The sequence below is a fragment of the Tupaia chinensis genome, unplaced genomic scaffold (genome assembly GCF_000334495.1).
Source record: "Tupaia chinensis unplaced genomic scaffold, TupChi_1.0 Scaffold139677_1, whole genome shotgun sequence".
Taxonomy (NCBI): Eukaryota; Metazoa; Chordata; class Mammalia; order Scandentia; family Tupaiidae; genus Tupaia; species Tupaia belangeri.
The window spans coordinates 59015-70410 of record NW_006199558.1 but is presented as its reverse complement, the minus strand read 5'-3'; the positions used below and the strand labels follow the sequence as shown (position 1 = coordinate 70410).

At 34.8% G+C, this 11396-nt stretch overlaps 1 protein-coding gene across 1 annotated transcript in view; it reads right to left on the bottom strand.

Annotated features, from left to right (window-relative positions):
* The window catches only part of PHF14 (PHD finger protein 14), a 185003-nt gene that overhangs the window by 117346 nt on the left and 56261 nt on the right, over nucleotides 1-11396 (bottom strand). Inside the window, exons 11-12 of the mRNA XM_027765746.1 lie at nucleotides 139-189; nucleotides 1-18 (exon numbers count right to left, since the gene is read on the bottom strand). Coding sequence (XP_027621547.1) covers nucleotides 1-18; nucleotides 139-189 — 69 coding nt within the window. The remainder of the gene's footprint in view (nucleotides 19-138; nucleotides 190-11396) is intronic.

The window sequence follows — 11396 nt, the reverse complement described above, 5'->3', positions numbered from 1 at the left end:
TTCCCTAGGAACTCTTTCCTGCCATACAAGGAAGAACAAAAAAAACATAAAACAGAATCATAAAATGAGAGAAAAAAAAATTAAGCAAAAACAGTTTCTCAAAGTATAGACTGTAAAAAGTGCTTAACTTATTCCAACCTCATGTTTTTCTTCCTCAGGAACAAAGCTTCGTTTGCGTCCTCTGGTTCTCTAAAAGAAATCCACAGAAATATCTAATGTTTTATTAATGATAAAAATCAATTTTCTCTGTTAAATTGTTACTGCTACTTAAGTTAGGCAATAGGAAAACTTGTGTTTCTAATTTCTATTATTCCATTGCACTTGTTACAATTTATGTTGATGGAAATAAAAACACAGCAAATTAAATACACTTCATAGCACTTTATTCTTAAATAAACAAGTATCTGATAGAAACAAAAATTCTCCAAAATTATCTTAAAAGATTTTTATCAAGACTTCACACTTGTCATATAATTATGATTTATTCAGAGTATTTAAATTTTCATAATTTATTCAATGACTTCTAGAGCTGAAATGCTAAGCCTGGAGTCATACTACATATATTGCTTGCCCATATAGTGCACATGTACACTGTGTAAAAACTAGTCTTAAGCAGTCACAAAAAAAGGGAGAGGAAAAGTCTCATTTGTCCCCAAATTCTAGTTAAAGTCCAATACTGTGGCCTAACAGTAATGTGCTGTTGAAGAGAAGATGGATCCCATATGGAGATCTAATGGTTCAAATCCCTAACTCAGGTCAGACAGGCTGCAAGACTGGAGGAAGAAGATCATGGCGTGACTAGCCCTTATGGAGGGTACTGATCTATTCTCTGTATCTCTCTGTCATACACTGTCATGTATACATACTCTATCACAAATGAGGAAAAAAAGGTAAATACGATGAGCTTTGTTGTTTTTGTTTTTTTTAAATTTCCTATAGGATATCTTCCCTCGCCGGAAAGAGACTGGAGGTGGGGGTGGGGGACAAGGGGACAGAAAGAGACCGTGAGAAAGCACACTCCACAGGGTAAGGTCACCCTTCTTAGGGACCATAGTTGCTATCTTGGGTTGGAAGGTTCAGCACTGTCCTTTGGAAGTAACGATAGTAGAGGTAGCAATAGTAATGGTAGTAGAGTAGAGAAGATCATTTCTTCTCCTCTCAGAATTTTGGCCACACACATACGTATGCCCAGCAGGTTTCCCAAGCCAGCAAGTCCAGGATTCGAATCATTCAGTCAGTCACAATGGATCTGGCCAACTTAACCACTATGCCACCTAGCTGAGCCAAGAATGAGTTACTTTAAATTAATGTAGGTAAAACTTACATCCTGTATTTCAGAACATATTTATCATCTCAAAGACACACCTAAATATTTAAAAGTAAAAGACACCCCCAAATATTTAAAGTAAGTACAACAGTATTTGCTGGCAATATACTAAAAATCTCCACCCACTCAGCACCGGCTCTGGAGACTTAAGACTCACCCTCTGCAGACCATTGCTCTTTAGAGACTGGAAGAGAAAGGAGGAACTACTCCCACAGATTACTTCTGACACTGAAATCAAGGAATGTTCCCAAGAGTAGATACCACATAATTCCAAACAGAATTGCTGTCTAATATAAATATATTGATGTTTCTTAAGTTACTGTAAATATGATTCTTCACAATACCAAATCCACTGCTACAGAATGCTATGGCTAACTACATAGTGTTCAGTCTATCCCTAGACAATTAAGAGTCAACTCAATTAGTTATTTAAAAAGGCAAATTTATAGACTATGTATCCATTTATATTTGCATAGCCAATCAGTATGCTTTAATTACACATGGAAGCAATTAAAAAGAAAAATTAAACTTGTAACTAGGGAAGGCAGGCTACCTTTACTATCATTACTTCCAAAAGATAATGGAGAATCTTCCTTCCCAAAATAACTACTTTGGTCCCTAGGCACCTATTAGAAACACAGAATCTTAGGCTTACTCCAACATACTGAACTGGAATCTGCTTTTTTTGTTTGTTTGTTTTCTGAGAGGTTTTTGCTATAGGGCGCATGCGTTCGCCAGAAAGAGAGAGACAGACAGAGAGACAGAAAGTGAGAAATCACCCCCCAGGGGGGATGGCCACACCGCAATCCCTTCTCTATTCTCCTCTCGGGATCTTGGGCACGCATGCACATGTGCCCGGCCCTTTTAACAAGCATTTAAAAAAAGCAATATATGCATTGTTTAAGAATAGTGTAGAAGCATCCTCAATATCGACAATGCTTATTCTATGGCTAACTCTTTCTCTATCTCTTTTCCTTCCACAACATTCCTGCCGTATAATGCTTCAATTTCTGATCCTCAAACAATTCATCCCAAAATTGGTAAGGGCCATATCACATTTATCTTACTATATACAATTAAACATGATATTTATTACATAAAAGGCTCAATACGTATGCTTTAATAAAATAAATGATAGGACTAGTCAAGCTGCATGGTGGTTAAAGTGGCTGGATCCCATAGGGGCAACTGCCTGGTTATAGTCCCAAACCTGGCGGTTCGAAAAACACATCAGGAGCGTGTCTGTGCGTGCCCCAAAATCCCAAGAGCGAAATGGAGGAGAAGGGATTGCAGCATGGTCATCCCCTCTAGGCGTTCTTTCTCATGCCCCCTCAATGCTTTCTGACAAGCACATGAGCCCTATAGCAACTTAAATAAACAAATAAATTATAAATAGTTAAATTGAAATTAATAAATAATCATGTAAGTGTTAAAAGTGACAAAAATTTTAAATTACTTTTCCCTTCTCTGGTAAATGATTATTCAATCTGCATAGTTTACACACTATGGGGCATTTCAATAAAGTGTTCAGAATTACTAATCAATATCAAAGAGAATATATTCAAATTATTCATTTTAACCCTATGAAATACTAAACAGAATACTCAATAGGCCTTCATATAGTCCCATATTTCTCCTCATTCAAACTATTTTATGGGTAATGAAGTAGAAAATGTATCATGTCATTTTGAATTAAGCTCCAACTATATATGTTAATGCTCTAAGTTCATGTAGTTAATTTTTCAAAGGTATATAACTGTTTAATATATTTGAGAATACAATAAATTTTCAGCCAGTCACAATGGCACAGTGCTACACAATGTTCCATAATACTGAGACAACATATGAAGGTTCCAGGTACTTATCCCAAGGTCTCCCTGTGCAGCCCAGGGGCATGTACGATCCGACCCTTCCTATGATCCTAGCTAGCTAAGTCTGGGGCTGGATTGTGAAGTGAGAATTCTGTTAGGCATACCTGACTTTCTGTCTTCCTGTCTCTCTCTTTGTCTTTTTGTCTCTCATGAGAGAAAAAGATTTTTAAAAAATTTTAAACATCTGGAATGCTCTTGTCAATGAACTTTTTTCATTCTCCTAGTGCAATTAGGATCTTATTGCATAATGCCAATTAGTGATTCCATCACATAAGAATATGTTAATAGCTACATTTCTCTATGAGTTTCTTGTTACAGAACTAGGTAAATATTTTATAGAAGTGTTATTTTAAAAATTATTTTAAAATTTTAAAGTGTTATTTTAAAATTCTAAGTATCTAAAAGTCATTTTAAATTAAGTGCATTTATTTACAAATGATATCACTGATGTATTCATGTAGCAATTTTATAACACAAACAACATATATCATTTCCAACTAGAAAACAATGTTCTCATAAGATTATGAGATCATAACCTCGTAGAACTCTGAAAAAGCTGTTCAGAGAAATGACTTGCTGATGGCACACAGCTGATAAATGACAAAAGTGAACCTCAAATATAGGTGTACCCAACTCTCAATTCCTTAATTTTTCATGTGTGTCAAACTCAAGAGTAACAATTCAATCCAAAAGAGAGGCTAGCGATATTATAGGAAAAGTAAATCTCTTATTCCACTTTAATATTTAAATAAATTGTAGCATTATGATGTCCAATGAAGATTTCCTAAATTTCAAAACAAGTAAGTTAGAGTAACTAATGGAGAAGAGATTCAAATCGACATTAATATTCTACCTAATATGGTAGCCCTATATAGGGCAATGACTAACATGATCCACTGCCAAAGTAATTTACTGCATATTTCTTCAGCACAAACACATTTTATTTCTCAAAAATAAATAGAAGAAATAAAAGAGGATTTAATGTATATACAACTATTCAATATACCAAGTCTTTTAACCAAGAAATTATTGAGAGCTATGGGTTTTTCTTAGTTTTAATGATGTGGCAGCAACTATAACCATCAAAATTCCTAACTGTATAAGATCACAACATGGTTTTTCTGAATGAATAACAAAACATAAGGAGAGTTTAAGAGGAAGAAATGGTGCACCCCCCAAAAAAAGAAAGAAAGATGAAAAGTAAAGTCAAAGCATGTTCAGCTCATCTGAAAAAAATCTCAATTATCAAAGAGTCTGATCATCTCAAATGTACAGAAGTATTCACAACTGGGTGATCATTTCATGATATATATTGAAACTAATACAAACTACTGAAGAAACAAAGTAAATAGAGCAAAGGGGTGAAAATAGTATCTGGAAGAGGAAGAATTTTATTTAGGAAGTATATGGGTTTTTTTAATTATAGGTATAGTAATATTTTATTTTTTAATTTTATTTCAAGTTCTTTTATACATTCAATCATGTTATTTAGGTTGCAAAGTGAATACTCTAACATGTGTACACTTCTCCTCAGTATAGTTGATAATACTATAAAGTTATCCTCAATAGACAATACCTCATTTCTTTGTCTCATTAATGCTATGCCTCTCTATTTTTCTCCTTAATGTCCTTCCTCAGACTCTACTTCACCCACCCTCTTCCCATACTATATCTGGTATTCACAACCATTTATTGAATTTCTCAGGAAGTATGTGCTTTAAAAGTCAACAAAGATGCATTATCTAGAAATTCCAAATGACTGATCGATTAAGTGTTCAATTACAAATTGTGCCTCATATTTTTCTAATTGATAGAGGCCATGTGGGCTCACAGAGACACAAAGGGAAATGGAGTGGGAGAAAGCACACTACCACTGTAGGGTGTGGTCATGTCACTTCTCCGTTTCTCCAACCTATCAGGATTTGGGGCACACATGACCAGTGTGTTTTTCCAGCCACTAGGGAAGGGGTTGGAGCTGCGGTCAGCCATATTGGACCTGGCTCCCTTAATCACTAGGCTACAGGGCTGGCCTTCCAAACTGTGCTTCATTTTGAAAAAAAATTAATATTATTTTTTTTTTCAAGTTTTTGCCACAGGGCATGTGTGCTTGACAGAGAGAGACAGAGAGAGGGAAAGTGAGAAATCACCCTTTAGGGAGGATTGGCCAGACCACCATCCCTTCTCCATTTTCCTCTCAGAAATTTGGTCATGTACACACACGCACCTGGTTTAATTTTCAAGCCTCCAAGTCCAGGACTGAAACTGCGGTCAGCCATGTGGGAGTCCTATACCTTAAACATCATGTCACTTGTTGGCCCTGAAAATAATTCTTAATCTATTAAAAGAAAGTCACTCCAAATCTTGACACACCCCAATGTTTTTGTTTTGTTTTGTTTTGTTTCTTTTGCTAATGAGAGCATGCACATACAGAGAGAGACATAAAAACAAAGAGAAACAGAAAAATCATCCTTAATAAGGTCTCATCACACCATGATCCCTTTTCCCAGTCCTCCAGCTCCTCAGAATCTTTGCTGCCAGCATGTCCCTGAATGTTCTCAGACTGACCCAAGGATCTAACCCCCAACTGGCTATGTGCCTTCTATTATAACATTGCAGCCAGGTATACTAAGGACTGTGTCACAGACTAGACCTGTTTTGTTATTTTTCTAAGTTTATTATGATTATTATATTTAAATTTGTTATAGGACTCATGAGCTCACAGGGGTCGAGCTGGGGGAGGAGGCAGAGTGGTGGGGCAGAGTGAGAAAGCAAGCCACCAAGTGCGAGATTCAAATCACAGTCTCTTACATTGGAGTCCAGTGCCTTAACTACTACTCCATCTGCTGACCCCTCTAAATTTATTTTATTCACAGTAGGGAGCACATACCTGTGCACAGGAGAGTGAAAAGGAGCACACAAAAGAAGCACCCTTGATAGAGTCTCACCACAATGTCATCCTCTTGCCGTAGCCCTCTAGTTTGTCATGATTCTGGGAATGCACGTACCCAGTGTGTTTCAGGTCGACCTGAGGATCTAAACCTGTGGTCAGCGAAGTGACTTTCTGCACTGCAGCTCATACTGGAGCATATTTTGTTATTTTTTATAAACTTGATTTGTCTAGAGGACAAAGAAAATCTGAGTTGCATGTTATCAACTGGTTTTTCATCTATGATAGTTACTTTTAAAAAGGTGATTAAAAAAACATCCACAGAAAGAGAGACTGGTATGGTATTAGAGACCATGTATCTAAATTGAAAAAGAATGACATTATTTTAGCTGCCATCATTTTAACGGTTTAGTCTTTTGATAATTAAATGTTTTAGTAACTTCACCCCTACTTTGACTAGAAAACATATCACTAATAAATTATCACTAGAGTTATCTTAGTTCACAACTAATCAAGTAAATGCATGATTTCCCCAAGGTTAGAATGATTTATTTGACAGATGAACAAAATTTAAAACTAAAAATGAGTACCTTGACATCTTCACTACCACTGGCCTGGGCTTGACATATTAACTTGTAAACTGTTTTCACTAAACTTAACATTTATGTTTTCGATGACAAATAAGCATCTACCATTAATTAATAACAATAACAGTTAATAAGTCATATATGGTTAGATGATCATAAGGAATTCCTCCCTATGTGATTTATATATAAAAAGAAACATGCTTATTCATGGGCAAAATTCTAAATTCAATGTTAATTCAGACAATTAAGTCAAACCTTGAAAATGTCTGTCAAGATAAATAGCATCAGATTTATGCTGGGGAATAAATGTCAGTAGCTTTCTGGCAGTTGTTAAAAATTGTTCAATATAGTGACCAGCAGTTAGCATAATGGCTATGTCGCTGGACTCCCATGTAGTCAACCGCAGCTCAAGTCCCAGACCCGGTGGTTTAAACTCACACCGGGTGAGTGTGCGTGTGTGCCCAAGATCCCGAGAGGAGAATGGAGGAGAAGGGATTGTGGCGTGGCCATCCACACTGAGGGGTGATTTCTCGCTTTCTATCTCTCTGTCTCTGTCTTTCTGGCGAGCACACATGCCCTATAGCAAGAAACCTCTCAAAAAAAAAAAACTGTTCATTATGAAGTTTATCCTAATTCATACATATATGTGTATGTCTGTGTGTATGTGTGAGAGAAATTCTAAAAAACACTTGTTTTTCAACTATGAACTATTAAAAATAAAACAAAGTTCATAAAATATTCAAAGGAAAATATGAGATACACACACACACACACACACACACACACATATATATATCTGAAAATAAGGTGTAAATAAAGTGCCATTTGTTCTTGTTGGATATCCACAAACAGATGGAATGGCGATCACCAAAAAAATCGTTTTCCCTTCTGGTCAACTGGCTAACAGTTCAATCTTTATCTAATTTAATTTATATTAACAGGGTTATGAAAATATATGGAAGAATGAAAATAAAGTCATGACCAATTTGGCTTAACTACTATAAATGAAAATAACCACAGGTTGGGGGCCAGCAAATAATGGTATAGCAGTTATGTCACTGGACTCTCATTTGGCCAACTGCAGTCTGAGTGAGTCCTGGACCTGGTAGCTTGAAAATCAGACGTACATGCATGCATGTACATGCATGCACAAGATCCCAGGAGAACAAAGGAGTGGGTATTGCAGCCTGGCAAACCCCTGTGCATAGTGATTCCTCTCTTCCCTCTTACTGTCTCTGACTCTCTCTCTCCCAGGTGAGTGCTTGTTCTCCAAGGAAAAAAACCTCTAGTAATAACAATAATAATAATAATAACCACAAGTCTATAGCTAAAAACTGAAATATATATTTTATATAAAAATTATTTCTATAAAACCATGTTCATAGTTAAGGATAAATAGAAAATAAGTCAAATCTGAAGCTCCCTCTTTTTCATTCTCTTCATTTCACACTCCTAGAAATAAATATAAAAATGACAAGATTTTTTTTAAGAGGTAAAAGTTAAATGGGAGTCTTTGGGTTCTGAATAAGATTACTTGAGTTAAGGACACACACAACAGATCTCTTCCAAGTAGTCAATGTGATTAAGTATGTTTTATTGATAGTTCACCACAGAAACTGCTTTCTGTTTTGTTTTTTTTTCCTAAGATTCTACTATAGACATAGGTTTTACAATCTGTTTTGTGTCTTAGAGGTCACTTTCAGTGTGATAATAGCTAACTGGTATCTAAAGCCCACTATAAAAAATTCCTCTTACCTAGAACTGTAATATTCAATCATTGAAATAGCCAGTAAGATGACAAAATAAAACACTGACACATGTACAGTAATCTTTGGTACTAGATTGGTAAATGGTGCTAGATAGAAACGTTTCAACATTTTTTCCTAAACTAGCATCAATTAATGCATATAAAACATATTTCATATTTTCAAATTCTCAAGACGTAAGCCCTAGCATTATTAAATAGCTACTTTGAAGAGGCTGACAGGTGGCGTGGAGGTTAAGGTGCTGGACTACCACATGGCAGATTGCAGTTTGAGTCCTGCACCTGGCAGCTTGGTCTCTCACTTTCTCTTTCTCTCTCTGTCTCTCTCTGGTAAAATTAAAAAATAATAATAATAAATTAAATTAAGTTAAATAATTTTTTAAAAAGAAGCTACTTTGCATATATATAAAGCTAATTAACATAAATGTAATGAAAGTACACACTAAGACATCTGATTAACTGTGAAATAAATACCACTCCTCAGAACAGGGTAATGTCACATAATGTAAAGTAAGATGGAAAAGATTTAAGCATATATTGAAATGTCTTTCCAAAATAACTATCTAAACAAAATAATACATCCTGGAAAACAATATGGTTTACAATGAAAGCCCCTAAAAAGTATATGGTTTACAATGAAAGCCCCTAAAATGTATTTTGACTATTTATTACATTTACTTCACAAAAAATAAATAGAACACAACAAAAATTATGAGTCAGAAAAGAAAGATCTGAGAACTTCAAAGAGAGAAGATGGTGCGTATGTGTGTATATATAAAAGATTATGGAAAGATAGGTCCCAGAATGTCCTTTAGCACTTCTATAAAAGATGAAAAGTCACTAGATGACTTAGAGTGGAAAGAAAACGAAAAGAAAATCTGAAAGCTTTCAAGTTACATTAAAGTTATTAGAAAATATGCCCAAAAGTACAAACATCAATTTTAAAGTAACTTCAAAAGAGACATGGTTAAGCTAATTTATATTTGCTTCAAAAGTAATTTCCTTGCCTAAAAGAAAGTAAAAAGTTTCCGCATTAAAAAAAAAAAAATTCTAAGATGTCTTAAAAACAAGGTACTTAAATAGAAGTATCCCAGGATGTCCTGACAATAATTCTACAGTCTCACAGATGAAATATAAAAACACATAAGGAACATGGGGCAATTCCCTTGTGGTGTGAGCAGGTCAATTCCTGTTCATCTAGAGTTTGGGTCCATGAGTTTACAGATATCAAACAAATAATTACATTAAATAATAACTTAAATATATGGTAAGTACACTAAGGGGAAAAATAAAAATGAAGTCATGTACTCATGGAGCTTTCAAATCTCAACTACAATCTATTTATTAAAACTATTCTCAAGTATAAGAGTCTTATTTTTTAATTTCCTTAATACTGATTTTTTTTAAAAAAAACTCTACATTCATCTTAAAGATAGGGTATATAGAACATGCCTAATAAATATAATTTTTTAAATTCTCAAAGAAACATATTTAAGTGTGATACTGGTAACCCTCTGCCAGGAATGAAAAAAGAAAGAGTTCAAGATTGGTAAGAAATAACAAGAGGGTAAAAGAATCAGGGATGACAGCAGAAGTGGTACTAAAATGACTAAACGTAGACCTAGATAGGTACTACAAGCGTAAGCAAAGGCAGGAGGTACCTGAGTAACCTGGCTGATTAACTGTGAGAATACAGATGGCTACGTCTGGAAGTATAAAGGAGGGCCTACAACATACTAAGGTCAAAAAAATTTGGTTGTTTCACAGATGACTCAAAAATAAAATCAAAGATTACTTCACATAATCTTTTCTCACTAATGAAAACCAAAAAAATCACTGAAAGTCATACAGTTTTAATTATCCCAAAGAATAAGGCAAAATGTTCTAATATTGTCAGTCCTAATTGTTGGTATCCCTCTTACTCTCTGAACAAAAAACTGATTTTATCCTAGAATTCATATAACAGCAATTTTAAGTATTTAAAGATAAATGTGTCTTTATTAGGTAACGTTTTCTGCTCATTCATTTATTAAACTAATAAACAAAAAACTTAATTACAATTCTAATTTAGAGGAGCAAAAAAGAAAACAGCGCTATGGGAATAATCTTTCCTAGACCATAATTCAGGCCAGTTTCTTAACCATGCAATAGCACATTAAGTTTTCCTGTCTTAATTCAGATGAACCAAATTATATGAATAATTGCAATCACTGAGGATTAACTAATGTTTTACAACAAATGTATAATCTACTAGCTGTTTTTTACTTGTTTAAGAGACCAACAAGAAATACCACTTTAGCAATGCAATATAGCAGCAATAACAGAGAAAGAAAAGGAGTTACTTCTTTTTCTCTCTTAAAATATCTTCAGTGTTATGACCCAACAGGAAAATGCTTTTTAAATATATAAAGAATGTTATACACACCCAAACTACTAATGATGTATATAAAGAAATTTTCGGAAATCTCAAAACATGTATCACCCTTTAACCTGTACTCAACAACTTATTAAAGGAGGTATCCCATCAAGATAAGAAACCAAATAGGGGGGAAAAAAATCAATCCAAGCAACAGTAAACTCCACCTAGGAGAGGCTAAAAGGAATTTCCAAGATGATGATAAAGCAAAGTCTAAGGATAACATAATACAGACAAGAAATTAAAAAACATATCTGATCATATGAAAATTGTAATAAGAAACATTGTACACGGCTGGCCCTGTAATGCAGTGGTTAGATGATGCACACAGGAAGTTATATTCTGTATAACTGACAAGGGGCGTTGGTGTCCTGGCCCTGCCTGGGACTTGAAAAGTTTGCCAGGCAAGCGCACGCATGCCTAGAATCCTGATGGGATACAGAAATGGAGGAAGGACTGTGGAGTCACAGGTCTCCATTGGGAATATTTTCTCTTTCTCTCTCTCTCTCCTGTGCATGAACATTCCCTATGGCATTAAATATA